This window comes from Triplophysa rosa, linkage group LG11 (assembly GCF_024868665.1).
Source record: "Triplophysa rosa linkage group LG11, Trosa_1v2, whole genome shotgun sequence".
Classification (NCBI taxonomy): Eukaryota; Metazoa; Chordata; class Actinopteri; order Cypriniformes; family Nemacheilidae; genus Triplophysa; species Triplophysa rosa.
In genome coordinates, this window is record NC_079900.1 from 6,330,296 (window position 1) to 6,350,154 (window position 19,859).

A 19,859-nucleotide genomic window follows, 5' to 3' on the forward strand; every position below is an offset into this window, starting at 1 on the left:
AAATGTAATGGCTAAAATGTGCATCAATATTTATTGTTAAGTCGAAAGTTTCAACCGAAAACAAAGTTATACGTTATAAAATATTTTTTCTGTTTTAGTTTTTTTATGAACACACTTTTTCCAATAGTTCGCAACAAAACAATGTTACATTTATATTTTTTGCAGGTAATGTACTAGACACCTTGTAATAACGCCTGAGCGCTTCACAGAACTTAATCTAACAGGACCTCTCTTCAACGTCAGAGAAACAAAATGATTGACACTTCTGCTTCAGACATACCCCTCCTTTCCTTCCCACATCTTCCCATATCAAATCACCGACCAATGCAGGCTTAAATTGAACTTACTTTGAGTGCACACGGTCCACTATCCATTTTTTCCGCCTCCACATGGGTAGAACCGGAGAGATATTGCACTGACTAGACACGGGCACTGTAGTGGCCTACCGGTACGCTAGTCCTCTCACAACTGACCCTTTAGAATCCCCTCGAAGCAGTTAAACCGTCACTTGCATTCTAGAATGTGAAATATATAGTACATTGTCAACTCCCCAAAACCATAAAACTAACTTTATGGACCCCACGTGACTTTTGAGAGCCAGTAAGGGGTATCTGTCTGTGGCCTGGGCGATTTTTACGATCTAACTTCAAGATAAAACGCTCATCCGTTTGACATGTAAATGTCATAGCTACTTTTTGTATAGTTTGGGCAAAGGAAAATATAACAAAAAGCAAGTGGCCGTTGGCACACTGCGGAGACTTCCACTCGGCTTTCAAAACTCGCCTTAGATGTAGAGAAGAGTTTGGCACGCATGGTAAGTTTAAAGGTTCAGTGCTTGTTTATCGATAGGAAAACAGAGATATACAGTGTGTAGCGTATGCAGTAATTATAGAAGACATTTTTAGAAATTTGGCGATGTTTTTTTTTGGATTTGACGGACTAAAGAGTAGATATGACCTCCTAAACTATAGTTTTGTGTTCCATAGACTCGTAAACATAAAATGTTGTTCAATATTTTTGGTGTATAGCCTGTGTTCTATAGACTCGTAAACATTAAATTTTGTTCAATATTGTTGGTGTATAGCCTATACTTTCGCGTTATTTTAAAGTGGAATATATGGTTTTGCTATCCGACAGATCACGGTTCTGCATTGTGGCATTGCGAGCGAATCTCAATAACAGAAGGACAGTTCAACATTTTGGGTTTCAGAGTTTTTGTGTAATCGATAACTGTCAGCCATTGACAAGAATAACATGACTCGATTCAGCATCAATTGAAAAAAAAAAACGTCAAACCAAGCCAGTACGGAAAGATGCCGAAATAACTGTATATATCAGATTTGAATGATGAACTTTATTTTTTTTACTCCAAGTTAAACTACAAACAAATACAAAAAGCTTTTTGGCAAATTCTAACAGGCAGTTCGACATGATAGCTTTTTTCTGTTTTCCACACCTTTGCCGATCAATCTGCCTACTACAAATAGCCAACTGATCACAATAAAAATGTTCAATATGTACATACTTTTGGAACATAAACATGATCCAGTAATATACAATTACATATTTGGAATACAACTATACACACGTATGAACGGGTACAAGAATCTAGTGAAGACTATTTACATATTTCCCTTTTTTCTCATAAAATAACAGAAGAGTTTCAACACATGACAAGTCGAATGGGATTAATAAGACAATAAAACATAGGACCATGAAACATACAGAGGTTTCTGCTCAATTTACTGCAGTTACCACAAAACTAGAGCTTCACTTCATACTAGGGCAGATGCGTTCCTAAGCTGTAAACTCAAAAGGTATGCACGTGTATAGGTAGTGTAAATAAGTTATAACATTTAAGAGCTTACATGCTAACTCTCAAGAAAGCATTAACATAGCACTGGACACATAAACAATATTCATAACAAGGACAACAGGCGGTATATTGATAGCTTCTTTCCCCTTCCGTTTTTATTTACTTGTCAAAATTAGAATCACCATATTAAAAGAACAACATATGAACACTAACTTTCGTTTCATTATAGCAGTACCACAGTAGAATTTTAAAATGCCTAAAACATCCATAACATGCCGAAAGGTGCCGCGATGTACAGTACTCTGTAAATGACGTTTTGAAACATATTTTTCATCCTCTTGATTTTCTTTTGCACACCACAACGTATGACTTGGGAGACAACTATGGCTGGAAAGCGCTACCTGCGGTAGCCAAACTCATGCTCTTCAGTTTATTGTCCTTTTTCCATTTCATCCGCCGGTTTTGGAACCAAATCTTAATTTGGCGCTCTGAGAGGCATAGAGCGTGGGCTATCTCTATCCTCCTCCTCCGGGTGAGGTATCTATTGAAATGGAACTCTTTTTCCAGCTCTAGCGTCTGATAGCGGGTATATGCAGTTCGGGCCCTTTTGCCATCTGGTCCAGTCATATCTGAATATTGTGGACAAAACGCAAAAGGAAGTAAAGATTAGCGAGAATGGACCTGCATAGCATTTAAAAAGTTTTTTTTATACACACACACACACACGCACACACACACACACACACACACACACACACATATATATATATATATATATGGACATTCTCATTTTGATACACATTGTTGACTTGCGATTCAAAACAAAATGCGCAGAGAGAAATCACCAAATGGTACAGTGCAAAACGTCTCACTCGACACCGTAGCTTTATGGCGTCTGCTTTGTTTTTGTGTCATGTTACTTTTTTAAACCACAACGTGACGCATCTATTATAGCATCGAGCATCCTTGATTATCGTGCATATTATATTTTTCTCATCGCAGCCTGTTTATCAATCCCACTATTACCTTCCACCCCATGTTTTTCTCTTCATTTTAATACTGGCTCCTCAACACTAAACTAATCGCATTCCCACACACCATAAAGCTGAACTTTTCAAAGAAACAACAACTTCTAAGCCCCGCTGCCCTCTCTTCCACCCCATTCTCTCCTCTACAGTTTGCGAGACTCCACACTTGATAGATTTATGGCACTTTCACGGAATTCTAAAATAAAGGCTGTTACTGACGCCATGCACACTTGGATTAAATCTCTCAAATAAACACAATACTCACTTTCTAACAAACAAAGAGGCATAAACATAATACGTGTATACCATGGCTAATATGTAGTTTCCTCATCCAAGGGAATATTTGGGGAGCCTGGCCATCGGACGTCGCCGAAGTAGTGGAGGTTGCCGTGGTCTCTAGCTTCTGCTGTGTCCGTGGTGCTGAGTTGTTCGCTCTGTGAGACGCTTCCTCGGTCTCAGAAGAGGCGCTGGCCTCGTCGATTTCTGTGAAATGTGTGTTTTTGGTAAGATTATTACCCGCAGTTGTGGTGCTTTGGTCGGAAGGGGGCGAAGAGCTTTTTGGTCCCAGGATTTCGCTGTTGGAACAAGGCAGCGGCTCCGGAGACGCGAGCGAGCAGCTTGATGGCTGACGGAATCGCGTCTCCGGAGCTGGAGACTGGAAGACCCGGGAGTTGTCCCCAACCGCCCCAAAGTGGCCAGTGGTGGTTGAACGATTGACGCTTAGGTCCATCCCATTGTAGTTGTAGCCGTAAGAGCCTGAATGCATGGTGCCGGAGTCCCTGTACGAGGCGTTCATAGCGCTGCTGCTAGTTCCATAATTTAGTAACTGATAGTCAGGGCCATTTGGGTAGCGCCCTGAGAACGAGTTTACAAAGTAAGAGCTCATTTAGGTTGTTTTAGAGGGCTTGATTTGTAGATCTTGGTCGTTATAACGCTGTGCTTGACGATTTATGATGTATTAATGAATTATAGCAATGCACTGTACTTCGTTTTTGCTATGTATGCGGCCAAATATGGGGGTGGGGGTGCGTTTGAGAATCACGTGCTTTTGTTGACCAGTCGTAAATTCTCACTGATGACTTCAAGAGGTAATTCATGCTCTATGGTTACAAATGATGACGAGACTGGGAGTCGTTAGACTCGACTCAACGTATTCTTCCCTGTGCAGGGATTTGCTGCCTGTAAGCGGACAGCGTCACCTACTGGGATTCAAATTTATTGCACGCATGGAAGAGTTCTCCACCCTATTTTATTCACTTAGAGTAAATATATTTATTTTACTCACAATGTTCTTTGTCTCATTTTACTAACGTCTGGTGTATTTTTTTAACGCGAAACTGCCCAGAATATATAGTGCGCCTTAAAAATGCAAACGACATTCTAAATGGTAAATACAACATTATTACAAAAATATAAAAACAATTATATATTATTAAAGTAATATTTTAAATCTTTACTTATTGACATCGTGACATTAATGTGTAACACCTCCAATTGTGTTAATTCTACGACCACTCTCCCAGTAGCCTAGTATAAAATGACATATGTCAATTTGACGATAAAATATGTTAATAACAAATAAAACGTTAATAAGAACGCTAACTGCATTATTTTTACCAAGTTATCTAGGTTAAGGTAGACGAAATGCTAAGTTAAAATGTTTCCTGTTACTAGTTTAATTACAGACTTTATTTTGTTTATTTTAAATGTAAAATGTAAGGATAAATGCCTTAAGATATGTTCCTGGTCGCACACTATATAGACTGAATATCAGAAATGCGAGTCCGTGATATATGATCCAAGATATATGGTTTGTTGACAAAAAGCCAATTGCTATGTTCATGCACGACATAAATCTGTACCAAACCTTCATACTATTTTGCTGATGTTAAACCCGGAAATGGGTTAAAATGCTTTATAATACGATTGTATTTATATTGAAATTCTGTTTAATGTATGGAAACAACTACAAAGAGTAACAGGTAAACAGCGTCTAAACGGCGCAGAAGCGTGAAATCAATCTCATGTGCACAATGAACACATATAAATGCAAGTACAATTGTATGTTTATAATGTAAATAAAATTTAGTATGTACACAATACATTGGTTATCTATAGAAAACTATATATTTTGTAATCTTGAATGGGTATCTGATTTTTGGAGGTAAAACTTTTAAATACTCCTTGAGGAACTTTTACCTGAGAAATGGCTCACTATAGGCCCTCCAGCGTTTAAAGTCTCTCGGGGTAAGTGACCAGCACGGACAGGTCAGCTTTCTCCTTTGGTTATCTATTAAAGCTTGCTCAACCTTCTCAACTCTCACTTTGTGGGGTGTATTTTGGTACGAAGTAGGCAAGTTTCGGCCTCTTCTCAGTATACAAAGCGAAACCAAATCCCTTAATTATGGTGTACCTGACGATTATTTGTACCACGATATTATATGAATATTAAATATATTAATAACCTACATATTTTTCAGCATTTTCAAAATTCCATAAAGGTTGCCCTAAGAGGTAAGATGCCCTTGCATTGTTGTACAGGCTAAAATCATCACGCAAGTGCCTGTATATCTCATATGTCACATCTAAGTCTTAAATTTAAAGCTAAAACTACTGTTCTTCACAAAGTAAAGAGCATGTGTTATGACAAAATTAAAAAAAAGAGTTTATTTTATTTGATACGGCCGTCATTAGACACAGCATGACAGGCGGAATGATTTGTTAGTTTTATTGTTGGATTGAATAACAAACAGAAAGCACGTACAAAAATATATATATAAAGATTATTGATTACTATGATCCTTCAATTGTTCTCTGGAATAACTCAAGGATCCAGCCATTTTAACACATCTTTAAATTACTTTTAAATGTTTAAACGTCTAAAAGTCTAAAGCTTTACTTACAAGAAAATAATAATAATAATGAAAATAAAAATAGAAAAGCAATTTCCGCACATTTGGAATTTATTTTATTTTTACACCGTTTAAATATAAACACGAATATGACAGATTTCAGATAGCTTCGTTCCACATGGACATTTCATTTTTGAGAGCAAATCTAAAGTCTGAGTGAGAACGCACAAAACTACGTGCTATAAAATGACATGTCAAAAATACAACAAAAATCACAACAAAAAATAAAATTATAAGTTTACAGGAATGCTACAGTTGTTAACATGATGGAAAGTCTTCTTAGAGGTGGTGTCTGGTGCCCTCTATGCAATAGTTTTCTTTTTCTTGAGACATATCCTTCAGAGTTTCATTCTGTCCTCTTCTCCTCATCCTCTTCGTTTTGTGAACAGTTGATCAATTTGTTCTCTTTTTTCCATTTCATTCGTCGATTTTGGAACCAAATCTTTATTTGACGTTCTGTCAGGCACAGTGCGTGCGCAATCTCAATTCGACGCCTTCGGGTCAGGTACCTGTTAAAGTGGAACTCTTTTTCCAATTCTAACGTCTGGTAGCGAGTGTACGTCTGACGACCCCTTCTCCCGGCATTAGCGAAGGTCCCTGTCCACAAAATAAGAGAGATAAAAGGAAAAAGTAAGTCAAACATTAACGCCGAGAGCGTTTTTTTACTATGATAAATGTGTCCGGATAAAAACAGCTCGAGGGTGACATCAAGACACGAAACTTTCAAAACAGTGAGAAATGTATGCACCTGAAACAGTCCACAACGTCATACATTTTCCACACACATATTAAAAAGTATACTGCCTCTTTTGATTTGAATTATTGTCTTATATTTAAACAAAACAATTCACATTTGTGAAGTGAAATACATTTGAAAGTTATAATGCTTTATATCAAACTTTAAATTTGAACATTTGAAATTTATACACGTAGTTGCTAAAAACAAACCGGACTATAAATACAAGACAATGTTATAAAGATTATATTTTGAGAAAAGCCTTAAAACAATGTTTAAGTATAGAGAAACTGTGAATTGCATTATACATTTCATGATCGCATAATAACTTTGGCGTTTACCTATACCTCCCATGCAGTGCTTGTCATTGTTCGTATCTCTGTGGTACAGTATGCTGTTGTCTGCACTGATAACAGCACACTGTACCACGGAGATACGAACAAGAACCATGTCATTGCGATATTGTGTTTTTGCATTGTGATCATCCTTATATTAATATAACAAAATAAGGCATGAACAGCAGGAGAGACCTAGAAAAGCAATACTGGCTATTTTGTGATAAAACACAAGGCGAAAGCTTTGCTTATAATTACACAAGGCTCGTGTATATGCTGTACTTTAAATAAAATGACCCCTGCTTAAATAACATTACTATATTTCCACGCTTAAAAGCAAGAACATAATGAGAGATTTCACAAAACATTACAGGAGTGGCTTAGATTTCAGTGTGACTCCATAGTGAAGAGCAACGTATTTGCACTGTATGTGCTTCCGGCATTGTACAGTGAAGCCGTAAGTCATGTTGTACGCTCTAGCTTCGTGTGTATTAGCAATGACCAAAAATGTACTCACCATTACACGAATTCATCCGTTGCATCCAAGGATAAACCGGCACTGGCGATTTCTGTTCGTCCTCGGGGTAGATAATTTTCCCCGTCGTCCCCGTGCAGTCTGTCTTGCGGTGATCCTGACTGAGAACAAACGAGTGTTCCTCTATGCTTGCGAGGGTGCAAGCAGGGTCCTTTTCCCTATAGAAGCTTGCTGTCGCGTAATCGCAAGGACCGGCAGCGGCTGCCCTTCCGTAGCCACCATTCGCTTGCTGGTAAAAGGAGGATGGATATGCCTTCTCTTGGACGCTGGTAGCTCCATAAGCAGAACCGGGATAGTGTCGTAAAGGGTCAGTGTATCCGGAGGAATATAACGGTATCTGTCCCAAGAACGACTCCTGTCCTCCGGGCAGAGTCACTGGGAAAGTTGAGTTTACAAAATAGGAACTCATTGGGAGGGCACGGTACTTTTGCTTGGTTTATGATTTGTTGTGTTTTATAGTCCAAGTGGTTTAGCTATTAGTAGTTTATCGGAGATTGGGTTTTAGTTGGGGGGGGGGCTGGGTGGCTATATGCCAGTGCGGGACAGAGGGATACCGTACCATCTGACCAGGCACTGACCAATCGCAAGCGGACGTGACTGCAAAAGAGCTCCCTTTAGGGGGGCTGTGATTGCACGCGCCGGGGGACCCAGGAGCAGAGAGCTAGCTTTTAAAATCCCTTCTGTCTTTCCTCTCCTTCCAATGAAATTGCTGAATATAAATTACATAGTCATTTTAAAACGTTAGATTGAATACATCGACACTCTACATAAAGTCGGTTTTGGACCTATCTTAGCAATGGCGATATAGGCGTCAACGTGCAAGCTTCCGAGTACATTTTCAAAGCACATATTATTCCGCAGGCTACTACATTTTATGAATTTTCAGCGGTTGAAATACATGTACTTCAGATATGTAGCCTAATTTTGTAGGCCTTATCCCATAAGTAGGCCACAACAGATACAAATGACAAATTGATGATAGATGCTTTAACACTTTATCATCACTGTAATATAATAGTTATGTATGAATTGTAAACGACGTGTTAAGGAAAACCAAAACCTACACGCTACATACACCAGAAAGTGGATTTGTCTGAATTAAATTATTCAACAACATCGCTAGGACGAAAAAACGCGTGAAAACACACTTACATATATTTTTTAAAGCGTTTCATACAGAATCTTCCCTTCTCTAAAAGTGACCGTTTGGAACACCAGTAAGTAGGTCCAGCAGTGTTTCGGCTTTTTATGGACTTTCCACTGCACTGGTCCAGCGTGCGTGTGTTTTTCATTAACCAAAAGTACAGTTATGGTGGCCTGGTATCCTGTCGCTATACAACCAATAAACCATTTGCGGCACAACAAGTGGATATTTTTAAAGGCGACGCAAGGGGGGTTGCGTGCGCTTTACTTTCATTTTGGTTTCCTTTGACGAGGATGCTTCGTTTCCTTTCGCATTGCATAGTTTTCTGAGAACGGAAGACATCTATTGTGTTTCCAGTGAGCAATGGGGAGAAGAGTCCAGTCAACTTTTTTTAATTTGTAATGCATATAATTACTAATGTTTCGTACAATAACCAATAACTCTTGTGTTTGCGATTTAAATGTACCACAAGATACAATTGTCCGGTTTTTCACCTGAAGCATATGATTTACTATTTAACTTTATTTTTTCCTACAGGGCATTTATGTTTTTTCGTCGGGAAACACGGGAGCCAGAACACTGTTGCTGCTGACTGACAGAAATCACAACTATTTTGACTTCATCACCGGATCACCTATATAAGGACGAAAAGTTGACAATTTCACATCAATTTGTACATGGAGTGACATGCGTTGTTACTAGCTTTATGGCAAGTGTGATGTAACGTTCTGCTAATTCCCTGGAGTGTGCCGCATTGTAATAAGTTTATGTGAGTATGTAAAAAATGCGTTATTAAGCTATGCAGTAAGTGTGTCAAACTTATGTAGACTGTATCTTAAAAATATTATTTTCATTGTGTTCAGAGTATGCCTGCGTACCATTTGTTTAAAGAATATTAACTCGTGGTTTTAAAATTAATAAACTGTTACTGAATTTGTAAACATTCATGTGTGTTTTAAAAATATGTAACAATCACTTCAATCAATATTTGTTAGTAAAGATGTTACCAAATGTTCAATAAAGAGTGTAAAGGGTGGTTTTTTTTCATAACCCATATTGATTGACCATAAATCTCAGTGGCTGTTGTGTTAACGGCAGTGGTTATAAATAGCTAAATCTTTCTGCCATGAAGAGAATCCTTAAAACTGAACAGGCACATACCTCACAATACTTGCTCTGCATGTCGTGTACATAGCCGGTCTTTAACCAGCTGTTAAAGTTTTTACATTGCTGTAATAATTACGCTCTCAAATTTGCTCTAAGACTTTTTAAACGTAAATGTACTGTAAGTCGGTCCGCCGATTGTACATCATAACCTTCCTTCAACAAGCTTTAAATTAACCAGTACACGATTTCTGTGAAAAAATAATGTTAACCTTAAATATTTAATTAATATTGAACGCCATGTCTTCATCTTATTAAATTATAGATGTCTCTAAATTAAATTACCAAATCAAATTCAATATTTTCACATATTTGTAAACACAAGACATTGAAAAAAGCTTACCCTAACAAGCTGAAGTTAAGTAAAGTATCAGATTTGGGTAAATTACAAAGTTTCTCTTAAAGCGAGTTTGCTATGTAATTCAAACAGGTCAGTTTAACTTGAAAATAAATACGTGGGATTTTACCAACGTCATAGACCTAACGGGTAAATATTTTGCATCGATTTCGTAGGCTTTGTTAGCAATCCTCATCAAGTGGTTTCTGAGTTTGCAAATGCAAAGCATATTGTTTTAATGCAAAACGAAAATCCTCTGGTGTTTCCCAAAACATATGAATAGTGTATATTTATTGTGTGTGTGTGCGTGCGTGCGTGCGTGCGTGCGTGTGTGTTAAAATGCAAATTAATAATATTTTTGTCCACTTATATCATGTTTTAGTACATGGAATTAAGACGTTAAGTAACGTAAACGCAACACTATAATTTACTATGCACTATAATGTAGTTAAGCTATAATTGTATAATTGAACTTAGATGGGTGCTATGCAAATAAAAGAAGAGTGGGTGTAATTTTTTGATATAATGGAAACTTCTTTTGGTGGCTGGAATTGCTCACAAATGATCGCACTAATGTGCAATATATAAGTCAAGAAATGTATACAAAGATCAAGAGACAGACCATATCGCACGTTCCCTCTTTATAATATGAAACAGGAGTTTCGAATCAGTCCCTCCTCCCTTTCCCTTTTCTCTCTACTTCCGGTTACTTTGTCCACTGCCAGTCTAAATAAACACTTAAAGCTCCGAATATGTGCTTCCCTAAGAGAGTGCATTAAATAAAAAAATAGTATGGATTTAGAAACTATTGAGAGGAATCGGCTTAAATTTAAGCCTCAGCGCACTTCATTTCCAGTACAGTGGAATGACCACGGAGCGGTCAAATGCTCGTTTTCTGGTTGGATTTCAATAGGCAAAAGAATGGGGATGAAGGAATATAAGCCCTTAAGGTCTGATTTTTCTGGGTGTGTGCCACAAATCTTTCCTAAACGCAGACACTTCAAAGAGCAGCAACAACAGCTCTGAGAATTTACAACCCCTGCATTCTTTTACGTTTCACTGCCACCGGGCCGAAAACCCCTCCCTGTCTGTTCTGTTATCTGCGACTGCAATTTGTGAGTGTTTTGCCATATAGGCTACTACATTTACCAAAGATTTTATTATTTTTTTAAACCAAAAGCACACAGCTGTTGGTGAGTGTCCAATGCTGGTGTGAGTTGATTAAAGCGAAACAATTGATAGCCTACACAGTTACGCTCTCACATTGCAATAAAACGTACTTTTGAAGAACACTAAAACATTCTCACTGCCATAAAACTTCGAGTCGCACGCCCGTGCGGACGAACACATATACTCTCACACACTATATAGCGAACAAATAAGCACTGTAATAAATTCTCTACTCTCGAGCGCGCACACACACACGCCTAGTTCAGTAAACACCCTGAAAACAGTCAAGAGAAAGGTAGTGTGATGTCGTAAAGCAACACTGTCCACTAGATGGCAGCAGATAGCGGGACATTGCACTAAATGTTGGAACTGCGTCAGGAGATCCCATCAACAAGATGATAGCCAAGATAATGCACCTCGGAAGAGGTGGAGTTTGCAAAATATTGCTATAACAAACTTAGATGCGTCACAAATGGCAAAAGAAATAAAAACATTAATACATGAAAACTTATAAAAACAGTGTATTAAACTCTACAATAATTTGCTTGTAAATTAAAACGCTTTTAAAGCTAAACCTTTAGTTATTCATTGTCTATTGGGATGGTGTTCTAAGACAAAAATATAATATTTGTCTGATGATATTTGAATAAAGAGATTTTGTACATAAAAATAATAAGCAATTTCCAGGCTTGGCACTATGAAATAATATAGTACAGTAAATAAACAAATGTAAATCTCCAAAAAGCTCCAGCACGGCAGCTGGTAGAATAACCTGGAAGGTTTGTACATTTGATCTGGAAGTGAATGGTGGCCAATTCGGAACAGTTCGGACACCCTTGGGTATTTTGTTTTCTTTTTTCATATATTTTTTTTTACAAAATTCTAACCATTTACTAGAGGTCTTTAAGTATTTTTAGCAATACAATATCAATTTTAGCGCAGCAACGTCGCAAAATAAATTCTCTTTACTAAGCATTTTACATAAGAGACCAGATTGGAAATACTGCAGCTTCATCAAACCTCGCCCTATCTTCGATACCCTGGTTGCGCCGTCTCAAATACAGTAATGCAGCAGACAAATTCGAAATCGTTATCTCTACAAATGCACAGCATACATTTGATCTAAATATCCTAGCAATGCTGAAGTGAAAATATGGCAAGGCTTAAGCCTGCTCCACCCAAAGTGGAAATGAATAATTGGATTTAGACAAGGTGTTTACTAATAAGCCGCGCTTGCACAATAGCTTAGAAGTCAAATAGATTGACTCTCCATCCAGTGCGCATGGTTAGGTTTGGTCGAGCTCTGACCTCAGAAAAACGATGGGGCTGGTAGACAATGACAGTCTTACCTTTGTTGATAATTCGTCAGCCAGCACCACAGAGAGGCAAGGCTTTCGCCGTAGCCTGCGCTCGGTAAATCCTGTTGCTCCTCTTGGTTCCGCCATTAGCACGAAAAAGTGACAAATAACATCGGCACCGACGCTTTTTTCGGTTTCACCCGCTTTAGGCAACGGGAGTGAGACCCCCGCGTGAAAAAAATTCGTGTGATCCTACTGCGTGTCCTCATCTGAGTAAAACTCCATCTCAGTGGATATCCCAGATGCAGGCGGCCACATTAGCATAGCAGAGCGGAGAGGGTCTCTCCCTTTACAATGTGAGAACATCAGTCTACACAATGCTCTGAGGCTGAATGTGTGTTCGGTATTTGCCCAAATATACATTTAAACAGAGAAAGAACCTATAAGGAGCACAGAGACGCTACAATAAGTGCGGCGGCCAAAAGAATGCTGCAATATAACCACTTGGGAAATCATAAAAAGTTCATGTTCACGGTTACCCGTCCACATGACCATCCTCGGCCAATCCCAGGTCCCAGGCACTCATAAAGTTCTATCACAAAGTTGTAAATTTTCATAAAACAACAAGGAATTTATTGCATTTCTTCATGAGTGTTTTAACAGCAGTACCTCTGCAGTCGCCATCTTTTTCTGTTCGAACGCAAGGGAAATTATAGTGTTTTTTCGGCTTCTGTAACATGTACGGCCTTACTATCAAGAAGGCTTATTACTCGAATGTACGATTGTTTAAAATGTATTCTTGCATTTTGTGGATGCAATGCCTAAGTAAAGCATATTTAGCATTTTTGTCATGGTTTAAGGCTATTTAAAGCAGGCTTCAAAAGCGTTCATATAAAACGAAGGCATCCAGTCAATTGTCACTAAGAGAAATAAAATAAGCTACAGTGAAGCTATCTGTTTACGATGCTATAAACACCTGGGATGTGACTTTATAAGGCAAAATGTTTTGAATATAATTCTCAGGGAAGCGTATGCCCCAAGAGAGGATGTTCGGCCTTTATTTTGTAACATATGAGCATAGTATTTCATTCTAATTTTGCTATTTAAATTTATGTTATTAATATTACCAAAAATAAAATATTGTTGATTCAAACATAAGGTTTTTAAATGCCTTCTGATCAGTTACCTTTTCGCTCATTCACGTTATATAATGTTCTAAAAAAATAAGAAATAGAAGACAAATGTTTGTCACATTACGGTAAGCAGTAGCCTATAGCTGATAGCAAGATAGCTAGAGGTTTTTGTATTCGACTTAATTTTTATAGTTACACAGTTCAATCTAAATCGGAAAGGTAAACCATGTTATTAAGGCCTAAAGCCAAAAAACAGAGCACTTTCCTATTCTGCTGATTTTTGTTCCTTTTATTGCGTTTCCGGCTTTTTATTGACGCACTAAACACATTAGTTTACAACCCATAATATAAACGCCTTCTTTTGGTCTCACACGACACACAACCTGTCACTTCCGTCCACTCGGCTTGACCTAAGAAGAAAAAAAATCAGTGTTTTAAAAATACTTTTTGGGCATATAATGGTGCAAATTTAGCTTACAATAGTACTAGACTAATAAAATTATACTGAAATAAAAACGAATATATATTTTGCTTTTAAGATGCTTTGGCGAGCGGTTCCCCTTATTTCACCCAAAACTGTTTAAATGGCTTTTTATTATATTTTACTTTTACTTTAAAAAGCATATAGGCCTACTGTTTTACCAACAATACAAATTCTACACAAATCATGGTATGATTTTTAACACAGTAAATTCTGTCCAGAGTGATACAATTTATAACTTAAATTTTTATTAATACAGTAATGCGGCTAACAATACTACAAACACAGCTAATAAAACGTCAATTCCAATGTATTGTAACTTGATAATATTTTGTTTGTTTAAGCAATAGGTATTTATTAATAACTCTAACTAAAACCTAAAAACATTCCCGTATTGCATGGGTTTATTTGTTTTAATTTACATGATTAGTTTTAACACAGCATGCTGTATACGTTCCATGACGTGTTTCGATTCAGAAAAGAAAAGAAAAAACAAAGCTAAAAGTGGAAAACAGTTCTACATCTTATGATTAACTGTACGCTTCGTTTATTTCCATGTATACATTTAACAAAAATGCACATATACATAAATAATTCTGGACAGCGGTACAAAAACCAATAGCTAATTATTATAAAATAGGTTGTTCCCTTCTATGGTTGACCCCATCCAATAGGCCATATATTTAGACGTATACTTTTTGCAAGGAATTATTTCGTTGATTATATAGGCTATCGCTATGCACTTTTTAAATTAGCATCTACACAATTATTATTATAAGTAATATCTTGTCATTCTATTAGTCAAATTAACACTCCGCTTCCACATGTAAGTAAGATATATTTGACTACAGTATAGGTAGCATCTTTAGCATCAGTGTAATATAAATTAAAACAGGTCAGTTCGCTCCTCCGACAATCAGATTTTTCACAGTCTGCTACTCATCCTCCTCGTCGCCCCTGACTTGGTCGATAGTAGGAGAGCAGGGACCCGTAGATTTGTTCTCTTTTTTCCATTTCATCCTTCTGTTTTGAAACCAGATTTTGATCTGACGTTCTGTCAGGCAAAGGGCATGTGCAATCTCAATACGCCGTCGTCGTGAAAGGTAACGATTGAAGTGGAACTCCTTCTCCAGCTCTAGTGTTTGATAGCGCGAATATGTCTGGCGTCCTCTTTTCCGGTCCACACCTGTGGTAAATGAAGTAAGCAAGGGGCTCAGGTTTGACAGCGGGCAAAACAAAATCACCAGAAAAGTATAGAAAACTTTTTTGTATCATTGTATACATCTGTAGCAAGGACAGTAACAACATAGAAAAAAGAATAGTATATACTGTGAACTATGGTTTTGTTATTGTAAGTGTATGTTTTTGGCGAATTAATTACCATTTGTATAACCATAGCTCTTATTACAAATATCAAATATCATGGTTGAACTATATGCTTACTGTAGTGAGACAATTGTACATTTGTGGCTATTATGGTTTTAGTATAAATACGGTAGTTAAACTATGATTACTTTTTTGGATAGTTGGAAAAAAAGGACTCATTAAATCCGCACATGAATTGTTCTAATTGATAACGAGGGTTTGTCAAAAACAAGTCATTCCTTTCATCTGAAAAGAATGCAGATATTACGTATATCCATGCTCCCTGTTAAAGTAAAACAACTTGAAGATTATGAAGATACCAGAAGAATACGTGAAGACAGATTTAAGATATTTTAGTATTTGTGACATTTTAAACAGCTTGAAAGAAAGGCCAACGTAGATGGGTTTATATTTTAGAGGGCGGGTTATGTATTAGAAAATGCCGCAGTTAAGAATAAATTTTAACTTTTTTTTGTACGTTTTGGCGAACAATTTTTTGAATGTACTTTTTTGAATCCTCTTGTGATTGTATTAACTAGTAAAGAAAGAATACAACCTGCATTAGTATTTCAAGCTTAGCACACATTTGAATTAAGAAAACAGGTAACTTGCCAAACAAGCCAAAAATTTGCTTAGATGTCAAAGTGGAATATCATTTACAAACACAGAAAAGCTCAGCAAATACCCTTGATATGAGTTTAATTTTTTGGCTTCCGAATTTGCCGTGAGTGGGGCGGGCGTTCAGACTTCTTCCAAAACATGTCCAAAGTCAACAACAGGATCTAATTCCTTTCCAAAGAAGCGTCGATTAAGTGTTCGATTTGAGTATAAGTAATATCCATCTTTTAACAGCACATTATTTAAGGACAAATCTACACTTTCACAGCCTTGTCCACAGTCAGTGACTTGCGACTTGTGCTGTCTGTGTATTTCCAGCAGACTGTCGACAAATGGGGACTGCTTTGAGTTTGTGTGCTTTTGGAACGTTTTATTGCGCTCTTTAGTGGTAATCTTACTTCCGTTTCTGACGCCTTGACACAAACTGTGCAAAAGCTTGAGGAATTTGGTAAGAAAAAAAGATATTAGGCAGAAACAACGTACTTTTTCATTAAAAGCCAATACAGCTATTTTGTGCTCTTAACGATTGAGCGTATATGATATGTATTATCGTCGCAAAAAAAGAGTTTAAAAAGAGTTAAAACAAGGCCGAGCATTGTACTCTAGAAATAGTATCTTTGACGTACACAGCTTTCAGAATTATAAAAAAATGAAAACAGAATTCCATCTATGTATGTCAAAGTGTGTGAGAGAGGAAGTGGGAGGGAAAAGAATCTCAATAGAATATCGAATCAAATCACAAAATCGACTGAAAAGGCAACTGCCCCGTAAAACATGAAATCATGTTGTGGTTGCAAGGAATTTGTGTGTAATGCATTAAAATGTATGGAAACATTAAAGGCTTAACTTTATGATTATGTTTGTCGTTTAACCAATATTATTGTGAATCTAAATTCCTTCGAGATAACTGTTTACACTGATTTGTAAATTACTATATTCCTATATAGGCCAAGTCCTGCATATATAAATACATGATAATGCATGATAATACATCAACGTTTATTTAAATATTTTAAATAGTTCTGTATGAATAGTGTGAACAGTTGGGAGGCCTAATCATGCCCTACATCGGAATTCGTTTTACAAAGTAGAAAAACTGCGGGTGTTATTAGCAGAGTCATGCGTTTTCTGTAGTAGCCTACATAAAATACGCGATTTATGAAGTATGCATTTTTCACAACATGACTGACATTCCACACGGAGCTTCCTCACTAGCATATAAGGGCTCTCTGCCAGTAAATGTCACCAGCATTGCTAATGAGGTATCTGTTCTTCAAACTATTTATGTTGCTGTATTTTTACACTGGGAGTTAACAAGAGAAGAAGCACCCCAGGTTGACAGCTGACTGATAGAAACGTCGTTGCTCGTGGGGAGTGTCTTGAGCCACCTCCTTTATAATTACTACTGATGGTATATGTGAGGTAGCTACTTGTGGGAAAATGCTATTAAGTAAAAAATCATTATCGGTCAGTATTGAGTCATATATTCTGTGAACATTTTTGTCAATTTCAGACCTGTTTTGTTTTGCATACCATATTGCCAAAACAACAATACACAAAAATGTGAAAGATAAGGCAGAATAAAATAAAGAGCCTGCCGTGATATTTAAAAAAGGAATACAGTAAAATATGTTAGAATGAATGCGTTGACATTATTATTGTATACCAAACAATTATGGCAATACAGTACTTTCATACATTAGCCTACTTGTAGAACAAATACATATACAAAATTCACACGTCCAAATTACCAACTGTAATTTATGGAAAGGTCAATCTAGCAGTACCATAGAAATACAAGTGCCTTTTGTGAAAATATATGGATATTTAAAGCCAATTATTAGGAATAACGTTTCTAATGTTATATATGTCTGTGTGAAACTGTGCAGCGACATGAAATGCGATGCAACAATGACACAAAAACTTGGCAGCAGTCTAAAATTTGTTCATGATAAAATAAAACACGTCTTGAAAATGTCTTCTCGCCCCTCCATTACTCTGAAAGATACTATGATGTGCTGAATAATCATTTTTATGGTGGCCAATTAGACATAAAAGATGTGAGGAGACAGCTGCCCAGTACGTTCTGCAAGTCAACCCTAATGCCTAAGCACAGTTAAAAGAAAACTATTTGGAAATGTGGTTGCTCCCCTTAACCCGTTTCCCTCCCCCTCAGACACAAAAACTCACACCACTGTCTTTACGAAAAACCCAGTTTTTACAGACCTGTGCTCCTCATCCATGGATAGATCCGGAGGTTGTCTTCGTTGTTTTGATGATAGTCTCCATGCTCTGCCTTACCACTGCTTTGGGCTTTAGAGAGATCGCCAGCGCACACCATGCGTAGACTCGGATGCTCAAACAGAGAACTGTGCATGTTCAGCGAGACAGCCCCCAGCTCATATGCAGTGGGCAACATACCGAAGCCCTGTCTGGAAGCACTTGCACCGTTAGTGTACATGCTTGACATTAAGACGGAAGATGAGGAAGAGACCGGTGTACCAGTAAAAGCCGAGTCGTAGCTGCTGGACCGCTCCGCACTACTCGCAAAGGCACATGGAGTTTGCTCGGGAAGAACGCCAGCAGAGACGACAGAACTCGCCACTTGATATTTGGAAAACAACGCGTTCGCATAGTACAATGAACTCATAATTTGAGAAATGATTTATAGGCCAATAGGTTTCAGTGTCGGTTTTACGAGACCCAATGATATATTACAGAATTGCAGTCTAGGTTTACGCGAAAAAAAACACTCCTTTTTCCTCAGGGGCCACGTGATGAGCAGCACGTGATGAAAGTCTTCCAATGAGTATGCTATCCACAGCCTTGTCGAAAGTGGAAAAGGGATACGCAGCCGATGGTCCACATAATATTTTTAAATTATTCACTTACAGCCAAAGGTACAGGTTACACAACAGCACAGTAGAACACACAAATCGATATGCTATCGAGAAGCTTTGTGTAATCACCTGACTCGAGCATTAAATATATTTACTGAGTTTCCGGGATTGGCTATAGATTTAGTAACGTGTCGTTTGTTTGGAAATCCAACACACAAATAACAAGAGCCCTTTTTGTTTTTGTATTGATTTTCGACGATAGTTCCTTTTTCACCGACTTTTTTTGCGGCGTTTATACCAGGGCCGCAGCTATAGCCTACTGTAGCCATTAAGGGACACGCGCCACCCTCACCCCGCTGTTCAAAATTGTCAACAATAATATGAAGAGTTTGATTCCAAAATGAGATAACTCCGTTTTTAAAAAAATTCAAAATCATGTTTTTTTATTGTGCATTCCAAAAAATTTAAATCAAACTGTAGTTTGTTTGTTTTGATTTAAGACATAATAACAGAATAAAACATGATAATATAATTTAGAGTTAATCTAATATAGAGTTATCTCATTTTGGAACAAAACTCTTCGTATGACCTTCAATAATACGTTTAGCCACGACAAAGTTTCGTGTTATAGAAAATGTCATAGTACCCCGATAACATAAAATATCTGTTTCTCTTTAGTGCCGTACTGACAAAATAGTGGTTTTCAATTGTGGCTTCAAATGCCTCTCTCCTAGTTCACGTTACTCATAAATGCAACTATAAATCAAGAACGTGACCACAATGTGAAACAAAGGTCTACTTGGTAAATTATACTGTAAATTTATTCTTTGTCATTCTATTAAGCCCATAGATTTTTAGAATTTTAAACAAACACGACCGCTGTCTGGCCGATGCCATCCTTGTGAAACCGGATCACTCTGATCCGCATATTAAAAGGAAATGAGGTA

The 19,859-nt window shown here is 37.4% G+C and overlaps 3 protein-coding genes across 3 annotated transcripts in view; all 3 read right to left on the reverse strand.

The window, feature by feature from the left end:
* Positions 1 to 12,704, reverse strand: part of hoxb3a (homeobox B3a) — a 49,233-nt gene extending 36,529 nt beyond the window's left edge. The window contains exon 1 of the mRNA XM_057346959.1: positions 12,527 to 12,704. The gene's annotated coding sequence lies outside the window, so the exon portion shown is untranslated. The remainder of the gene's footprint in view (positions 1 to 12,526) is intronic.
* hoxb5a (homeobox B5a) lies at positions 1,355 to 3,810 on the reverse strand. Its single transcript, XM_057346964.1, has 2 exons — positions 3,151 to 3,810; positions 1,355 to 2,445 (listed from the first exon to the last, which is right to left on the reverse strand). The coding sequence occupies exons 1-2, from the start codon at positions 3,728 to 3,730 to the stop codon at positions 2,198 to 2,200; spliced, it is 828 nt and encodes a 275-aa protein (XP_057202947.1). The 5' UTR covers positions 3,731 to 3,810; the 3' UTR covers positions 1,355 to 2,197.
* Positions 5,803 to 18,834, reverse strand: LOC130561259 (homeobox protein Hox-D3-like). Its single transcript, XM_057345465.1, has 4 exons — positions 18,299 to 18,834; positions 15,029 to 15,275; positions 7,345 to 7,799; positions 5,803 to 6,353 (listed from the first exon to the last, which is right to left on the reverse strand). The coding sequence occupies exons 1-4, from the start codon at positions 18,720 to 18,722 to the stop codon at positions 6,103 to 6,105; spliced, it is 1,377 nt and encodes a 458-aa protein (XP_057201448.1). The 5' UTR covers positions 18,723 to 18,834; the 3' UTR covers positions 5,803 to 6,102.
* Between the last annotated feature and the right edge of the window lie 1,025 nt (positions 18,835 to 19,859).